General features: G+C 43.9%; 1 protein-coding gene across 3 annotated transcripts in view; it reads right to left on the bottom strand.

Annotated features, from left to right (window-relative positions):
* Nucleotides 1-19,585, bottom strand: part of ZNF704 (zinc finger protein 704) — a 192,871-nt gene that overhangs the window by 43,438 nt on the left and 129,848 nt on the right. For all 3 annotated transcript variants that reach the window (XR_005085091.2, XR_005085090.2, XM_037164161.2), the window contains exons 4-7: nucleotides 16,336-16,562; nucleotides 8,227-8,327; nucleotides 4,404-4,671; nucleotides 1,255-1,359 (exon numbers count right to left, since the gene is read on the bottom strand). Coding sequence is in view for 1 of the 3 variants with exons in the window: in XM_037164161.2 (XP_037020056.2) it covers nucleotides 1,255-1,359; nucleotides 4,404-4,671; nucleotides 8,227-8,327; nucleotides 16,336-16,562 (701 nt within the window). In the remaining 2 variants the exon portion in view is untranslated. The remainder of the gene's footprint in view (nucleotides 1-1,254; nucleotides 1,360-4,403; nucleotides 4,672-8,226; nucleotides 8,328-16,335; nucleotides 16,563-19,585) is intronic.

Raw genomic sequence — 19,585 nt, forward strand, 5'->3', positions numbered from 1 at the left:
AGTTCTATAATAAAAATTATAAAAAAAAATCTACAGGGAACCAATAGTGGAGGGGATGAAGCCGGAGTTCAAATCAATTATTTGAAACATAAGAAAGAAATGAGTGTTCAACCAGAACAGCAAGAAGAAAAAAGAATTAAAAATAATGAGGATAGTATACGGATCCTCTGGGACATCTTTAAACATACCAACATCCGAATCACAGGGATCCCAGAAGGAGAAGGGGAAGAGCAAGAAATTGAAAACTTATTTGAGAAAATAATGAAGAAAACTCCCCTAATTTGATGGAGGAAATTGACATACAAGTCCAGGAAGCACAGAGTCCCAAACAATTTGGACCCAAAGTGGACCACACCAAGACACATCATAATTAAAGTGCCTAAGGTTAAAGCTAAAGAGAGAATCTTAAAAGCAGCAAGAGAAAAGCAGAGATTTACCAATAAAAGAGTTCCCATTAAGACTATCAGCTGATTTCTCAAAACAAATCTTGCAAGCAAAGAAGGCACTGGTAAAAAGTATTCAAAGGGATGAAAGGCAAGGATCTCCAACCTACGTTACTCTATCCAGCAAAGCTGTCATTTAGAATGGGAGGGCAGATAAAAGACGCAATATATTTTTAAATGAATGGTTAGGAATCAGGTAAATTCATAGTGATTTATCAGACAGCAATCATTTAATATGTCAAATCAATTCTTATGTACTACTCAAACCTGATGGCACATTTTAGCACTCACCTATTTTCAAATTACCCATCTATATGGGTATATTATTTAGGCTTTGGGGGAAAAAAGAGATCTCAATTTATTTACTTTTTTGAACCTTCAAGATAACATACCCACAAACAATAATTTTAAAGTCATAAACATTATAAAGTTGCTCATAATGATAAATGCCATTTATGTACAGGGTCTTTTTCTTTTATGTTCAGGGTCCGAGTTCAGAGATTGATTTTAGAAAGCCTTTTGGAAACATACAAATATACCACCAACACAAAAAGTCTTGATGTATTTCTAACACATTGTTTATCAGCAGCTGAAACATTCTTCTGCTTTTCTTAAATTCCAGTCAAAACACCTTTCACAGAGTAGCTGGGCCTGTCGAAACCATTAGATACCTTGCTGAGGAGTTTATAAACACGATGTAAGACACAGGGTACTTCTAGTGTTCTGATGTTTGTCTTTTTCGTGTAAAATTTGTTCCCTTACTTTATACTTGGTCTTGACCAGCTCTCCCCTTTTTTGTACTTGTACTCACTGGAATGCCTGTGAAGGTAACTGGAGGAGACTGCCAAGAGATGCTGAAGCTGCTGCCATTGGGGGAGAACTTGGCTGATCCTGGAATGGTCACAGGGGGTGTGGCCTGTTACACAGAAAACAGAGAAAACTGTTATGAAAGAACATTTTTCCCCAGAGCCTTAGCTGTCATTAACAAGGTAGGGCCTCAGAAATGGTCTCAGCTGTATTAGTAACTAAGGCTAATTATCTTATAGGAAGAGATTAAACATGGTCAGCAAGAATAGCTAGAAATAAACTTTTTATATATCTAAGCAAACTATCTAAGGTATAAAATCAGATGGTTTTTGATTATTCATCTCTATATTTTAAGACATCTGTGAGATATAATTCCTCACTATAAAATTTGGAAATAAACTTTTATACAGTGATGGTGGGTGTGTAAATTAGTATGACATTTGGAAGAGTGATCTAAGAATACATAAAAATTCTTAGTATTCTGTATATTAGCTATTTCACTTCTAGAATTCATTCTAAAAATTATATATATAAAAAACTGGAAACACAAATGTCCAACAATAGGGAAACATGTAAATAAATCATGATATACCCACAGAGCCATTACAAATGATGTTGTTGAAGAATACTCATTGGTATGCAAAAACATTCATGATATACTGAGTGGGAAAACAGAGCATAGTAAAAATAGTACTGCAATAAATTCCTTAATTTTTAAAGTAGATTTTTAGAGAGGGAGAGAAATATTGATTTGTTGGTTCCACTTATTTATGCATCATTGACTGCTTCTTATATGTGCCCTGACTGGGGATCGAACCCACAACCTCGGTTTATTGGGACAATGATCTAACCAACTGAGCTACTTGGTCAGGGTGATCCCTTAATTTTTTATATATACATATGGGAGAAAGCCTTGAAAGACACAAAAAATATTAACCAAGGTGCTTTCTTGTTGTTGGGATTTTCATTCTCTGTTTCTGTTTTTAGTATTTTTTAAATTTTTGTTTATTCTATTACAGTTGTCCCAACTTTTTCCCTTTTACCCTCCTCTGTCCTGCCCATGCTGCCACTCGCACAGTCCATCCCCGCTCCATGGCCCATGTCCATGGGTCGTCGTACATGTTCTTTGACCAGTCCCCCTTCTTCCCACCACTCCCCCTCCTCCTCCCCTCTGGCTGCTGCCAGTCTGTTCCTCGTTTCCTTATCTCTGTGTTTAGTGTTTTCTATGCTGAACATTTATAATACCTGTAAGCAGAGAAATCCCAATCTTATGAACACCGGGTTTAGGAAGCACCTTCTAGATCACTGAGTATGTGTTCCAAACCATTTCACAGATGAAGAAAATAATTGTATTAAGTTTGTTCAAACTCATGATTTTGGACCTAAGTGCAATATTGACAAACAAGAACAAAGGAATAAATAATTCTTTCTACCAACATAACAAGAGTCAGCAGTAATATTTATTGTACCATGTAATTGAATAGTTAGCTCCATTCCATTGTTCTTCAGTTTAAGTCTACTAGATAAGTGGCCAAATTCCTCCTCTACAGATTTAGTTTTTCTAATGATAGTATAGTTGCTGATGATAGTGGTTATGTCTCTGGCACCACTGGCAAATATTTTGGCAATACTTAGAAGGAGCCATAACTGTTCAGGTTGTATCCTCTGACTCAGTAATTAACCTTCTGTGAACTCACAGAAAAGAAAAAGCTACTGGCACAGACATATTCATAGTGAAGTTATTAACGATAGTGAAAAAACTGGACAGACTAAAAAGTAAGTTACCTGACAATACGAGAATAATGGAAAAATTTGATTTAACTTTTTGATGAAAACAATTCAATTTAACTTTTCCTACTTGGCTTTAAGAGGAAAAAAGAAAGAAGTGAATTCAGCTACAGAGTTATATACAGTGTGTAATGTTTTTCTACTCATAGGTCAGAACGTGACTGCTTTTGGTCAGGGATAAAGTGTCACTAAGGGTCCCTTTGTAAGCATGGTTGGTGTGCATGAAGTACAGCTACGGGAGAACACAACTACAAATACAGGGCAGGGCAAAAATATGTTTACAGTTGTGAGTACACAAAACACAGTTTTTTCATTATTTATCAGTTATTGCATTATTTTCTATATGAAGAAGCACACATCTTTTGCCCCACCCTGTCTCTAAAGGAGATTTCTTTTTTTATTTTTATTTTCTAAAAGATTTTATGTATTTATTTTTAGAGAGAGGGGAGAGACGGGCAAAGGAGGGGGAGAAACATGGGTGTGTGAGAGAAACATCAACCAGCTGCCTCTTGCACACTGGTAACTGGAGACCTGGCCCGCGATGCAGGCATGTGCCCTGACCAGGAATCAGACCAGCACCCTTTGGTTTGCAGGCTGATGCTCAATCCACTGAGCTGCACCCGCCAGGGCAGATTTCTCTTTTCAAAGTTGTAAGGTAGTTGAGAATTATAGATAAAATATTTTCTTGAAGTGTGAGTGCATTGACATTTTATTAAAACAAACCAATATTTAAAAGTGTTAATAACTGCTGAGGTCAAGGGACTTCAGCCATGTCCTCTGTTTGATGATCTGTCTGTAAGGCTTATCAGACTTCCGAGTGAAACAGTCCCCTGGAGGGCCCGTCACAGCACAGGCTTTGGGCCCGCCCCAGCTTCTGGCCCAGTGGGTCTGGGTGCCCCAAGAATTGACATGTTTCCCACGTTGTCAGGGGATGAGGACACTACTGACCTGGGGAACGCTGACACCCACTGCTCTAGTCTGAGAGGGTTGCTTGCCAACTCAGAGGCAGGGCATACAATCCCAGATTGGGGGTACAGAGCTATTCTGTCACGATACCAAAGCTTTTCAGTGCTCATCTTTCTTGTTATTTCGCTTACAGCATGTGGCAGGCATCTTTCTGAGGCTTTTACACTACTAAGGATTGTAATCCTCATTAATTGCCTATAAGGGATATCCAGTTAATCTTGGGGATTCCAAGAACTCAGAGGGTCCTCTCTGTGAGATCTTGGCTTTAAAAGGAGAAAAAGAGAAAAATGAAATCAGCTACTGGGTTACTGTGTGTGATGTTGCTTTTCTATTTCTAGGGGAGAATATGACTGCTTTTGGTCAGGAGCCAACTGCTACTGAGGATCCCTGGTACATCACCTGGTAAGCGTGGTCGGTGTGCACGAGGTAGAGGGTGGTGGGGGCTGAGCGGCTCAAGGGCGTCATCAGTTTAGTCTCAGTTTTGGCACAAGGGGTTTCTGTTCGGCTTGAATCCGGGATGGGGAAGGTGGGTGGCGAAGCCAGGGATTGGGAGGGCGAAGCCGGACCCAGGCTACCCAGTCCATCTGCCACCGAGTCTGTGTTGAGCTTGATCTCTGTGTAGTAGAAGTCCTCTTCGCCATCACTATAATCAGAGTCCCCAACACGCCTAATGCAAAGGACATCAAAACAATCAGACTAAACCATTTTGCACATGCTGTTCCCTATATCTGGAAGGTTTTTCCTTTCTCTTGTCTACCTGGAAAACTCACTTACTCGGCAACATTCAACTGTCCACTTCCAAGAAAGACCTTCTTGACCTCTTAGAGCAATCTGTATAATCAACCAGCCAATCACCTATTCACCAATTTATTGAGAATCTACTATGTGCTGGCACTTTCTAGGGTCTCTTAACAGCACAGTGACCAAATTGTAGATGGACTCTGTCCTGATGGAAATTAAATCTACTGGGAGAAGCAGGTAAGGAACCCATAAATAAACAGGTATTTAATGTACCAGGTAGTGATAAATCCTAGAAAGAAAAATTTTGAAGCATGAGTGTCCTTAAGCAGGGTAAGTGATGGGGGTGGGGCATACTTTAAACTGAGTTCAGAGGGAGCCTCTATGAGGAGGTGATCTGAGCAGAGACCTGGCGAGGTGAGGGGCAATGCTCGCCAGACTGCAGGAAAAGCAGTGCACGGTGAGGAGCAGTGAAGGCCGGGGGTGGTGGTGGCTTGGTGTCTCCCGAGAAGGGCAGAGGCCAGCGGCTGGGGCAAGGGGCAGTAGAGAACAGTAGGAGAAGAAAGGGCAGAGGAAAGGTCACGGAGGGCTTCACAGCCCACAGGAAGTACTTTGCATTGTGTTCTGAACATCATGAAAGCCACTGGGGCTTCGAGGAATCTCAGTGGCTTCTTAAATGGATCCCTCAACATTGAAGACCCAGGCTAAGGGGTGGGGGGTTGGAAGTGATGAGAGGTCAAGTTTTGGATGTATGTTGAAGGTTAGGACTAGCACTTCACGCCTGAGTATTAGATCCTCCCTGTTCTCTCTGAGGGGTGTTCCTTTTATTTAATTAACTTTATTAAATTACTTCATACATTTCTGTAATGTTTTAACCTCTATTGCCTCCTTTACGACATTCTCTAGGGCTGTGTGTTGCTGCTCATCCTCTTGAGGCTCCACACATATCAGCGTATCTGGCATACAGTAGGCACCTACTCACTGCTGAACGGATGAATGAGGCTGATGCTGTTTGGCACGGTGATAAAGAGTGTGAATTCTGGAGGCAGGTGTCTCAGTTTCAAATCCTGCGCTACAGAGCTGTGTGTGAGGTTCTCACTGAGGGAACCGGGTAACACAGTGCCTGCCGGTGGTGAGGGCCGAGTGGGCAACGAGACAGTGCGGAGAAGTGTTCCTGACCAGTGAGAAGAACACGGTGCTTACAAAATCAGAACGAGGTCCATGTCAGAAGGCAGAAAAGTGTCTTCTGCTTTCAAAGCTCTCCCTGAGCCAGGGGAGTTTTACATAGCATGTTTTGAGTAAATTAAAATAGCTGTCCAAACCACAGAAAACATTTATTCCAAGTGTTAATTTCTAAAGAAGTGGTGCGCGTCTAGCGACCTGGCTTTATGGGGCGGCTGAGCAAGGGCTGTGGGGCTCCCTCCTGCGGGTTGTCCCACATTTCACGGGCAGATCACTGACTTGCAACAGACCATTTCCCACTTATGATCCCTTTAGAGAATCTCAAATAAAACCCCCCTTTTCTCAACCTTTTTTCTTTAGCCAAATCCGTGGCTTCTCCCAGCCCTGGTTCCTGTCCGCTGAGTGCTCAGGCAGAGCGTCTGGGGAGGTCTGTGCTGTCCCAGGTCTGGGTGGCTCTGGTTTTTTGATGGCACCCCACAGAAGACCCCAGAGAATAGGATGAAGAGCGCGAACATGTCTGTTCTATTCCTGTCCCCGTTTCCTTTCCAGTCAAGGGCAGGCTGGGTTGCTACTGGTTGCTGCCGAGTCCTACACACAGGCTGGGGGAGAGGGTGTGTCCACCTGGGGATACGTCGGGGTGAGCCCCAGAACACAAGAACAGAGGAAAGGTTCAGAGAAAAATGGTACTTTCTAAGTTGGCCAGTGTGCACTGAATGACTTAGACGAAGACGTAGTTTCTCTGGGCTTTGGCGTCCACAACCAACATGCATTAAATATGTCCCATTGTCCTATAGTCATAAAACTGGGCTCATGGGCTAGGGCAAAGGTGATCCCTCTCTCTCGACTGAGAACTCCTGCAAACCCAGGCCTGTTCCTGGGATTACTGGCAGGCTGTGAACATTTACCCCCAAGGCCATTTTACAGCACTGAGTAAAAAGGGAACCCCAAGGAATCAAATACAGTGACTGTACCGTGAACTTCACCCAGGGGGAGAGCACCCAGGGACTCAAAGGAAACCACGTGGTACCACTTAGTCTACAGACATGAATAGAGCACCAGCTTCTGCATGACATTGAACAGGGTATAATTTTTCTGGGCAGATGGACTTGAAAACAAATACCCTACCTCCTGACTGTGGCTTTGGGAAATTCTCTCTAGACCTCTAAGTAATGCTGAGCTATTTCCATTGTAGGTCATCCTGATGATGAAGTAGGAAAAAGGGGAGACACTGCAGTATTTCTTTCCTGAAGTCTTCAGTTACAGAAATGGGGTGTCTGCCCCCGGTGCTTCGGGGCAGACCTCCTGGCAAGGGGAGCAGAAGCCCAGCCTTGCTGGGCCACGCCCACTGGATGGTCTGCTTGGTGATCATGCTGCGCTCTGGGAGGGACTGACTGTGCCCCAGACATCAGCCTCACTGATTGGGGAGGAGCTTCCTACTTCCCTCCAGTCACTGAGGGACCCCACCCATGCAGGTGAGCAAAATAACCTAGAACCCATTTTTATTTTCTTTTTATAACACTTTTATGGACGAAGCATTTCCTAAAATTATTCCTTGCTGAGCAACGTGACTGTAGTATCTGTTTCTCAACACTCATCTTGTTGAAAGGATTCCTCTGTTTATTCAAGCATTTGGTTTGCTGTCTGCACACTGGTCATGACTTACAGCTTTACAAGGTCCCTTTTCAGTCCCATATCCCTGGACAAGAGAGACCCATAGCCCAAAAGACAAGGCTGGGGAACCATCCCTGCAATTGGTATGGCTGCTTATCACTGTGGCTCCCAAAGATTTGTCTTGTATTTCCTTAGACAGGTTTTTATAAAACACAAGGAAGAGTGTAGAAAATGACAGCGCCAAGTCATCAGGCATCATAGCAATGGCAAGAGCAGCTCTGGTTGACACATGGTGCTTAAACCCTTTTTAGGCTCTGTATGCCTCTGAGGGGAAAAATGCACATTTAATTTTACAGACAATTTCGGAGGAGTCCTATCTCACCCTAGTGTTGTATTTCTGACAAATCACTCTATGTTTTATTTTTGACCTTCACACATGACCCCCCTGTAGGGTGAATTGTATTATTAACCTCAGAGCAATTACTCACGTAGTATCTCTCAGCGAAGTATACTTTGCACCCATGATCCTCCCACTGTGTGGTATGGGCCTCTCATCTGCAGTGATTAGGAAGACCCAGCAAGCCCAGGCCCTTCCTGTGTCCAGAACTTTTAGGACACAGGTTGGAGGGTCTTGCCTGAGAGGGGACACTAGAGAAGCCCACACCAAGCTCTGAAGGGAGGGTGGCCTCACCCGAGATGAATGGTCCGGATGTGTTTCTGGATCCCTGCTGCAGTACTCAGCACCTTCCCACAGTTTTTCCAGAGGCATTTGAACATCACCTTCATGGAATTCTAGAAGGGGGAGAAGAAGTTATATAAAACGGGAACAAACATATCAATATTGTCTTTACATCATCCCAACACAGTTTTTCCTTACTTTTATTATTTAAAGCATTTAGTGACTTTATAATATTATAATATTAATGGAAAATTCCTCACATATGAGTGTTTCCTGACCATTTTTCAAACGATGAAGCTGTGCTATTCAAAACTACCTGCTCTGTGCCATGGAGGTTGACCTGGTATACCAGTGGGCCCCTTGCCAGTGGGTCTTAGGTTGGGGCTGGCCCCTGAGAGACCGGAGGCTATAGACTCCCCCAGCTTCCCTTCTACCTGGCCACAGGTGGGCAGTGGCCATATTTCGCCTCTGAAAACCACCACTTCTGCTGGTTATTTCCAGAGTTCTGATGACCAACCTTCTGAGTTCTGGAAACCCGTTTCTTTACTCATCTCTTGAGTCTTGGAGTGGTAATGACCTTGCCTGGTAGTTAGCCTCTGGGATACCACACCATCCCTCTGGGTTTTCCTCAACCCTGTCTACACTTCTGTAAAGAGCCTCTTCATCAAACTCTTTTTAATTACCCCTCTGAGTACATCACCTGCTTCCCGCCATGTTGTGGACCACTGTGCCTGGTTTCAGGAATTGTGACTCTACCCCCCATGGCTAAGGCTGTGAGTGACCTCTGGAATGTGAGCCACAGGATACAAAGCTTGTCTCTGGTAGCAAACGCTGCCTCAGTTTCCTTTCCCTGACCCCAAAGCTTGGTAGGAAGTCAGTGACGGGTAAGTCTCCTCACAGCAGGGGGGCAACCTAAGCCAGACTTGATCACGTGGGAGGGCTTCATGGAAGGACTTGGGGGGCTGCAACAAAGAGCAATGGACTCTCACCCCCTGGCTTTGACATAGCCAGAGTCCCCATGTCCCCTGGGAGAAGCCCTTCCTGGCTCTGATCCCCTTAAGCCCAAATACCTGATGGGGAGAGGTGCAGCTCCTTGTCTTGCTAGAGCGTGTCCTGGGGAAAAACCTGGCATCACAAAGACTTCCTGAAAAGCCTGTGAAGCCTGCTCTCCTAAGAATGCTTTCATTCATAGGATAAGAGTCCAAGCAGGAAATGAGTAAGTCTCCCAAAATTTCTGCAAACCCCCTTCCTGACAGACACTGACTCAGTCTAAGCCCTCAGATTTCTTTGAAATGTTATCTACTGTTTGATCCTTGCCACCTGTATTCCTGTGTGTTATAACACAATAAAAGCCTCTAGAGGAGGGGGCTAAACACCCTTTTCCGCTGAGAAACTGGCCACTGCTCAACGCCTTTTTCCTCAGAGATACTGGCCACTGCTCACGGCCCTCCCCTCTAGAGGGATCGGCCACCTCTCTTCCCTGAGCAGATCATGTCATGTCTTGTTTACTTTCATCCATGGTGAACTGGGGGACTTTCGAGAAAAGTTGCCCCCCCCACTTCTAGGACCTAATGAATACAGGAAAAAGTAGTTTATAAAAAAATATGAACAACATGATTTTTTTTGGGGGGGGGAGATATATAATGTAAAGAAGTATGTATTCTTGCATGGTGGAAACATTGGGTAGGAGTATCTTATCTTTACATTAATTTCCAAATATAAAAATTACCCTATTTTTAATTTTTTAAAAGTTATTTCTCTAAAAATGGAAGTCACCCTGTAGTGCATGCATGATTAGTTCAACTTGAATGAAATCAAGGGTTGTACCTAGGTGAAGATGTTCTGTATCAAACTAGAAGGCCCCTTAATTGGTAGTCAAGTACTTGTCAAAGTCTTCTAACTACATTCAATGAAAACAAGTCCTTGTCTACAAACAGCCAACTTGTTCTCGCCGAGGAAGGAGACGAGAAAACAGCGAAGTGAACAATGCTGGGCTTGCCACACAGGCCCAAGCCTGGGTTCCAGGCAGCCAAACCAAGTGCAGCTGCCGGCAGAGAGTCACAGCCGCCAAGACTGGGTGTGACCATCTGTGATTCAATCCTGGCTTCTCCTGGCAGCTCGACCCAAGTTCATGAGGCTGGAGGTCTGGAGGAGGAAGCCACTGTCACTGGGATCATGTGAGCCTGATCAGACACTCACAGCCATGCCAGGGGCAGCTGAAGCTCCCTGCAGCAATGAACAGAGACACATGCCCAGTGTGGGGTTCCAGGCAAGCTCCGCAGAAACACTGGCTTCAGTGCTGTGGCTCAGACAGCAAGGGACAGCTTCCCGGAGGCTCTGCACTGCTGCAGAAGCTTCTGGACTATCTCTGACACCAACTGCCTTGGGGTTGGAGGCTGAGGTCCTGGCCCAGGATGCTGTCACTGTCTTTCTCATGGTAAGCCTTGGCCCTGGTATGAATTGTTGCCTCCTTAGGATTTATGAAGTGGCTTCTACTTTCCTGACAGAACCCAGAATAATACACAGTACTGACAAGATGATTGCTGAAGGTCACCTTCAATTCCAAGGGGGATTCCAACATGCCTGCATTTTGAAGAATACTCATACCTATACAAAAGTTATATTCCAGAACTCACTTGACTGTCCAGTTTACCAATAGCAGCCTGGGGTTGATACCAAGTTGACTTTCCTGAGGCAACTAAGAAGATCCTAAGGTATGCCTTACATGGTGCTTAGGGTGTGTATAATGTATACATGTGTACATATGTGTATAGGTGTGTGTTGGGGCGGAGGCTCATACACCCAAGCCTACCAAGAGGACCAGGGTCCTTGAAAGAAGGGGGCATTTGGTTATGCACAGGTGGGTTTGCTGCATTACACATGGCCCTCAGCTGGCCTCACGGAGGAGGAACCCACACTGCTTGGCAGAAGCTTCAGTAACCCTCTCAGGATCAAGAGGTCCACACAGACCCTCAGCAGGTTCCAAAAGACTGAGAAATGAACAGATGTATTTCAAAAACCATAAACGCCTAGAAGCTGACAGGGGTTCCAGTCCTTTCCTTTACTGGGAAAGCAAACTTATACCTGTCATTTCCCTAAATTGCCTAAATTTGGAGCTTTATTTCTTTACTTGTAAAGCAGGAAGACTGAAAAAGATGAATATTTTGGGTTTGGGAAGTGTGTGAGGTTAATGCACAGTGATGGGTGAATTCAAATGTATACCAAGCATTGATGAAACGTCTTCTACCTACATGCACTGTTTACAGATGTTGTGGTGATAAGTAAACTTAAAAACATAAAAGGCCTTTCATAAACGGTGTCTGGCTTCTTTCCCTCAGCATAATGACTTTGAGCTTCACCCATTGTTTCATGAACTAGTGGTCTGTTCCTGCATGTTGTGTGGTGATACTCCACTGAGGGGATGTGCCGCAATTTGTTTATGCATTTCCTTGTTTTGGACATTTGGATTGCTTCCAGTTTGGGGTGATAACAAATAAAACTGCTGTGAACACTTGTCTACAAGATCTTCTGTGGACACAGGTTTTCTTATCTCTTAGGTAAATATTCTGGGAATGATTTACTTTACAAGAAACTGGCAAACTGTTTTACAAAGTGGTTGCATCATTTTACGTTCCCACAAGCAACACATGGCAGAGCTCCTATTACCAACACTTGGACTTTTGAACACGCACGCTATGTTATTGCATTCAGTTTAAGCTGCACAGCATGCACAATTCATCTACTGTCAGCCCAGTGGTGGCCTGTTTGTAAGGTGCAAGGACTGTCCGACTGGAGAGGGTCCCCAACAGGCAAGCCTGGATTACAGTGGTCATTACTCAGGTGTAGAAACTTGCCAAAACTCACTGCACTGTATAGTTAAAACAGGATCATTTTATTGCATGGAGATTATGGCTAACGTTGATTTTAAATGACTTCTGTAACAACAAAAAAAGCATCCCTGAATTAATACAAATCCATAGTGATTATGCGTTTTCTCAATCAGTGGATTCTAAGAGTACCTCTCATCTTTGGAGACTTCTGCCGGTTTGTAGACACGATCAAACAATCCTGTGAGGTGGAGAAGTTGGCCCTGGGCTGGATGACTTCTAAAGTCCTCCAGATGCTCCAACACTATACACTGCTGGGGTGGCAGATTATTCTACAAGGCTGTCCCTAAATTGCCTAGATTGCAATCCTTACTCTGATCTCCCCCTGCTCTGGCTGGCTGTGCGGTGTCATCACTGTGACATCCACTCAGTGTGACCCAAGCTGCTTTCTGAGCATTGCCCTGCCCACATCTTGCTCAGTGAGCCTATTTCTGGAGCAGCAGGTTTTCCTGCACAAGGCTGCGCTCCGGGGCATGCTGGGAATGAAGTCAGCACCGAGATGAGGGCACGAGGGCTGCATGGGGCTGCTGGCTTTTCAGAACCGTCATTTGCAATTTAGAGTGAATGACTTCTTTCTGGGACTGAAGGACTGAGGCGCTGATTAGTTCATTGTTTACTCCTGAACAATTGTTATGTTAACTTGATGCTTTTTCTTGTGACTTGAGCATCTCCTCAGTCCACAGGTAAAGTGGTCCATGGTCTAGACACCTGTGAAAGAGGTGAAAATAATGAAGCCTGGAATTCGGTGGCTGCCTCTGAGTTGCTGTGCTTGTTCTGGAAGTCAGAGTCCTGAGCCGGGTTTCTTGGTCTGGCCTCAGTTTCTGCCACTGTCGTTGCTGCCCTCATCCCTCACTGGACTGTGCGCTGGGCTCTCTGTTAACCTGAAATAAAGCCAACATGGCTGAGGGCCGTGGGTGTCCTGAAATGGTTATGATGGAGTCAGGCTGGAGGATGGAGGCCAGCACCCCGTTCCCTGCACATCCACACTTCTCACATTTCCATTCAGTCTGTTGTCAATGCAAAGTATGAGCAGCCAGCATTTACTGCTAACAGAACCCTCACAGCAACCCCGTCTTTTTGGTGCTGTCATGACCCATAGTTTACAGATGAGGAAACAGAAGCTTAGAGAAATCAAGTGACTTGCTTAAGGTCACATTACTTGGAGCTGGGGTGCTAATTCCCAAGCACAAACTATTTGATTCTTTTAAGGAATGGGCAAATCTGGAATCTAAGATGGAGAAAAGGCATATTAATAGTTAATAGTTATCAGCATATCTTGATTTTTTTTAGAGATCTCCTGGGATTGGTCCATATGATTTTTTAAAAAGATTTTATGGATTTTATCTTTCGAGGGGAAGGGAAGGAGAGAGGGAAAGAAACATTAATGTGTGGTTACCTCTTGTGCGTCGCCTGCTGGGAACTGGCCTGCAACCCAGGCACGTGCCCTGACTGGGAATTGAACCATGGTTACTTGGTTCACAGGCCCTCACTCAGTCCACTGAGCTACACCAGCCAGGGCACGGTCTGTAGGATTTTTCTTCCTGACTCCTGGAGTGGCTGTATGTAGGGTCACTGCATCCTCCGTGGTCATGATACGGACTGCACCTTCCTACAATCCCAGAGTCCTGCCCACAGTACCAGGGAAGTCCTTTCAGTCTGTCTGAAACTCCAGAGGAAAAATTCTGCTAGAACTTGGCTAGAATTCTGCTAGAACGCAGTTGGTTGGCTAATCTCCAGAGCTGGAAGAAATTCTTTCTTTCCCCCTTCTCGCATTCCCGCCTACCTTGGCTGAATGCCATCTTGAGTGATGGGTGCCTCATGCAGGAAGTCAGGCCCCCGCAGAGAGCCTGCAGTCCCACTTGCTGTCACTGTCTCTTCCTCAACCCTCTGCACTCTTCTCCCCCACTGCCAGGTAATGTTGGCCGATGCTGCCTCCAATTATTTTCTTTCCACATGAGTCGCCTCTGCTGACAGAGGCAAATGTGGATGCTTTGAATTAATTTGCCCTGAGTTTCCTCTGCAATTTCAGCTGAGCTGATCTTACCTCTGCTACATTTTAAGAACTACAAGACCTTGAGCAACTTGCCTAACCTCCATGAGCCTTTTCTGCAAAATGAGGATGTGGATATGACGAGAATTTTTGTGGTGATTAAATGAAATGCTGCATTTAAATATATTTCATAAACTGTAACTAAGTATGCAAATGTAGTCATTATCAGTAAGCGTTTCTTCTTCACTACCATAGTAAGCAATGATGGCTTGTCTGGGGCATCTCGCACTCTTTCTCCTTTTACGTAAGTGGACCAGAGTGAAGTATCCATGGCGGGGGTGCACAGGAGAGATGAGAGCTTCCGGAACCAGGAGAAGAATCAGGATCACGGCTTTGTTAAGGGGCCCTAAAACGTCTATTACAATGTTGCTATGTTCCAGTTGGTTTAGAAAGGGCTTATAAACCCTTTTTATTTATGGTCACTTTGAATCTTCATGGTTGTCCTGAGAGAGGGTTGATAATACCTGTATGTTTGTGTTGTAGATGAAGAAACTGACGACCAGAGAAGGGAAACGATTTTCTAAAGTGTGCAGTGTTGCAAAATTGAGTTGAGAATGGGGCTCTTTTGATTTCTTTCTTTTTTTTTTTTAAAGATTCTGTTTATTTGTTTTTAAAGAGAGGGAAGGGAGGGAGAAAGAGAGGTAGAGAAACACGAATGTGCAGTTGCCTCTCATGTGCCCCCTACCTGGCCTGCAACCCAGGCATGTGCCCTGACTGGGAATTGAACCAACAGCCCTTTGGATCGTAGGCCACCACTCAGTCCACTGAGACACACCAGCCAGAGTCTTTTGATTTCTGATCAGGGCTCCTTCCTTTCTCACAGATTATGTTATTTCTTTATGACACAGGACATAATTTTTGCCCATGAGCCACAGTAAGAGATCCCCTATGCACAACACACATGAGTGTGCAAATGAAACAAAAGCTCTGATCATGCACGATGCACCATATCTGATGACAGCCAGGGCCATACACACAGATGACCACAGAGAGAAAGACTGTGCAGCCTGAAGCAACAGGATGACCCTTCAGGTCCCCACAGCTGTTTTACCTGAGGGTTCCCATTGATACAAGTGCCAGCCTCTCTCCAAGATTAGTCAAGTGAAGACCCAGTGTCCCTGGGGGACCCACAGGACACGGAGCAGGTCGAGCCCCCTGCCCAGTGGACTGGTGCGTGGAGCAGTAACCTTCATGCACTGACTCTGGGAAGGGCAGGAGCCTCCTTTATCCCCTGTTCTCCAGACAGAGGGAGGGTCCCTGTAATCTCCACAGTTACAATGCTGTGTGATGCCAGCAGAGATGCAGGGAGGGATGGTGTTGGGTCAACGCCATTTCTTTGTTTTCCTCTTTGAGATAAATTGGGAAAATAGAAAACAAGGGTTGCATTGCAGTTCTCAGGGTTTTGCTTCAGATTTTTGTTTGTGAATAGTCATTCATAATGAAGTCACCAACAATAACTTAAAAGACCAATATATAAAGTAACAGCCTCATACTGACATAGCCACTTTAAAAATGTTAAAATGTTTTCTAGATGTAGCAGTAGATTGTTTTATTCTGTGAAGTAGAAATGCTTTTGAAAATTGTGAGTGGACATGAATAAATATACACAAAGAGAATGAAAAGAATATGAGCTTTGGGTTCAGGCAGACCTGAGTCTGAGTGGCAGGTCTGACCCCTCTAACCTGCAGGACAGGGCAAGTTCAACGTCTTATCTGCCTGATCCTCAACCACCTCATATCAAGTTGGGAAAATGATACTTACCAGACAGGGCAGCTGTGAGGAGCAAATAAGTGTGTAATGAGTGTATTAAATCAACTGATTAGAGCTTTTTTGCTTTTAGTTTAGTAAAATACAACTTTAGGTCTGTGAGTACTACGTACATGTATGTGTCAGCTTTGATGTATGTTCACATCTGGTTTTCTACAAATAAAATGTGAAACATTCTTTCAATATGCTTTTTGAAGCTGAAAAGAGAACAGGATATTAGTTTTATTTTACAGGTGAAAGCTGGGGCACCTATGTCAACTCTGACACCAGGCTGCAACTTGACCCCAGAAGGTCTGGTGAAGGCAGGAACATACATGCTTGCAAGACATGTGTCCACACTTAGTGGCTCTGTCTCTGGTCAGGACCCTGGATTTATTCTGGGCTGTCAAAGACCAGGATCTGTGAGCAGAGGCTGACCTTTCTTTTCCTGGGGATGGGCTCATCGAAGAGCAGGTTGCCGGCCTCAGCCTCATCGATGCCGTCGTCAGGCGCGGGGCTGCGGAAGGGCTTGGCGCTGTCGGCGGACAGCGGTGGTGACGGGGTGGACGGGTTGGACTGGTCGCTGGGGGCACTCCAGCTCCAGTAGCCGCTGCTGCAGCTGCTGGATGGGGCACCACCCTCCTTCCAGGATCCGCTGAGGCCCTCTGCAAGCCAGACAACCAGCGTCAGCAAGCACACACACCTGGAGTGACAGGCTGGGAATGCTTGTGGACAGACCCAGACCCTGCAAAGCACCTGCAGCCCATCCCAAAATGTGCAACAGCTGGGGGTACAGCATGCATACCTCAAAAAAAAGTTGTATTATGCTTTGTAAACACTGAGCTATTTTAATCACATAACAGGTTTTTCTAACAGTTTTCTGATGTGGGTGGTTTTGTGTTCTTAAGGATGACAGTGGAGATGATATAAAAAGAAAGAAAAAGTTGTCCTCGTTCACTAAGTTTGGGGAGCTCTGAGTTTATTGATGGTGTTTCTAAGAGGGAATCATTGGTAATATTATCCTCCTTCCCTCACCTCTTATTTTAACTTTTTTAAAAAAGGAATATCATAGGTCTGTGATCTTTGGAATATGTTTATTAAAAAAGTTAGTCCAAGATTTAAGAATCTAAAAGAAATAATAATTTCCAGATAGTTACCTAAAGCCACTGGCCTTATTAAAGAAATAACAGTGCTTTACATTTGGTGTTTTCCGTCTCACAAAGCTCACTCACACAATCTCATTTGTTCCCACAACATCTGTCTCCCAGAGCTTGGACTGTCATGCAGGTTTCACAGACGAGGACCGGAGGCACCGGGAACTTCAGTGACTTGCCACATAACGAGTATGTGAACCCAGGCCCAAGCCATGGTCTACCAGTTGGTCTTCTCTGTCCTTTAGCGCATGTGGGTCCTGTGTTGTAGGAAATCTTCCTCTCTTTCCAGCAAAGCTGAGATTGGAGATCATTACTGGTAAGATAGCTGTTGAGTTTTACCTTCCCACTCATGGGGGAAACATGAAACGTTTGCTAATGTGGAGAGATCTTTGTCCGGTTAGAATGCCTTTGAGGAGATTCTTTTAATCACTGAAGATCTGTTTTACCATGTAAGATGCCTGATTTTAATTAGCTTTTGTATAAACTTGACTTTCTTTTTGGATAATTTGTCCTCCATATTTATGTGCATTTTGAATATAATAAAACTATATTCTAAGTACAATGGGGCAAAATCCCAAAATGCCTCATTTAAAAATGCTGTTAACATCTGTGTAATTAGTAATGAAGCGAGGACACACAGTGGACTAGCATTCATAGAAAAACGTCTTGACTACCTTCACGCAATTATAGATTTCCAGCATATTCTGCAACTATGTCAAGCAAAAGTCCAGTTAGAGGAATGAAATTTTAAGCTGAAACAGCAGAAGAAAGTTACCCATCTCATTCAAGTGAGGCTCTAACGGAATCAAATGGTCATTTCTGCACGATCACACCTTACTGACACTAAGAAAAGCAAATTAGCATCCTGTACAGATGCACTAACCAGACCCAAGTGGCCTTGTATGAACAAGAGAGCTCCATTCAATACAGCCCCACATCAAGGGGAGCCTGATGTGAGGCCTTAGGTAACACACCTGGTGTGGCAACCTCTTGGGCAGGTTCAGGAGGCTTTAAATACACCCCGGCGTACACTTGTAAAATAAAATGACTTGTGGTACTTGCTGTGTAATCATGTTAGGTATGAAGAATTGAATTTATTTTGAAAAGCAACAATTTCTTTTGAAAAGCAGTGTGGTTGCATTACTTCATGTCAATGCCCAAAGTTAATTTGTGTACTTGGGATGACATGTCCTTTAAGAAGCACTATATAATGGGAAGGAAAATGTGAGATATAAATGAATTTTTCAGAAAAAAAGTCAGAACCAATTTGTAATTTTTCTTTTTTAAAGAGCAGTGTCTCCTTATCTTAAAAAAGTATTGGGTGAAAATGAAGACAAGCCGTGCTGAACTCTCATCCTCTTTGCAGACCCACTTCCCGACAAAACGATCCTTTTCTCACACAAAAAGGATCACAACAGTTTTCAAAAATTTACTGATATACAATAATTCTGGACATAATATTATTTCTTAAAAATCCAATGCCTGCATTATCAATATTACCGTTAATGGCTTTTCCTTGTTAAGAATTTTCTGCCTGTTGCAAACTTAATGAAAGATGACAATTTGGGATTATTAGTTGGGTAGTTATTTTTAAAAATCATAATGAACACTGAATTATTTTCTTTATAGCTGTGCCAACAAAACTTTGCACTGAAGAAGCAAAAGGTTTACTTTCATTTTAACCTTTCAAAGTAAAAAATAATATTAAAAAGGTTCTTAATTCAAAGAGAATGCCATGTTAAAAATAATGGTCGCACTAAAATATACTCTTTCTTCTCTGAGGGTTCTATGAAATCCTGCAATTCTTTTTTTTTAAACAACAAAATCCTACAATTTATTTGTGTTTGGTGGCCCAGCTTGGGACAAAGTAAATACTTGTTTGTAACCCCGAAGAACTTTTTTTTTACTATTAACGTTTTGATCTTGTATATAATTCCTTTTGCTAGGACTGGTTTCGGGGATTCTTCCGTTTTGCTTTAACTGCACTCTCGTTGGTGGCGTAGCCGCACTGAGCAGACTAAGTGAGGATGCCTGTTAAAGGGGCCCCAAGAAGAAAGGCCCCGCCATCGTTCCACAGCATCGGTCAGGCTCACCTCACAGTCACCTCACCCACTGGGTAATGAGGTGGCCTCACCCCCACTTGTGGTGGTCATGACAGGGGGTGGGCACTACTGATTTATGGTATTGATTTGACTTCCCAGCACCCTGATCATTCTTCGCACCCAGAGATGGAGTGGAATATGTTTTGGTGAGGATTCACTGGCTGTTCAACAAATTTATTTTCACACCTCACACTTACTACCAAATTATGTGTAAACCATACCTCGGTCTCATAACTGACTAGGCTGTCTTTTGAGAGGTGTTCCAATGTTGGTAACGCTCACTCTGTGGTCTCAGTGCATTACATTTCAGTCAGCAGCAATCTGATTTCGGCCCATGGTTGGTCCACCATGAATGCTCTGGCCAGATCTCCAGGACCTTCATCCTGATACAGAATTCAGTCGATGTCACGGTTGAGCTTCTGAAGCATCAGA

Source organism: Artibeus jamaicensis, unplaced genomic scaffold (genome assembly GCF_021234435.1).
Source record: "Artibeus jamaicensis isolate MK-2021 breed Jamaican fruit bat unplaced genomic scaffold, CSHL_Jam_final scaffold_916, whole genome shotgun sequence".
In the NCBI taxonomy this organism is placed as follows: Eukaryota; Metazoa; Chordata; class Mammalia; order Chiroptera; family Phyllostomidae; genus Artibeus; species Artibeus jamaicensis.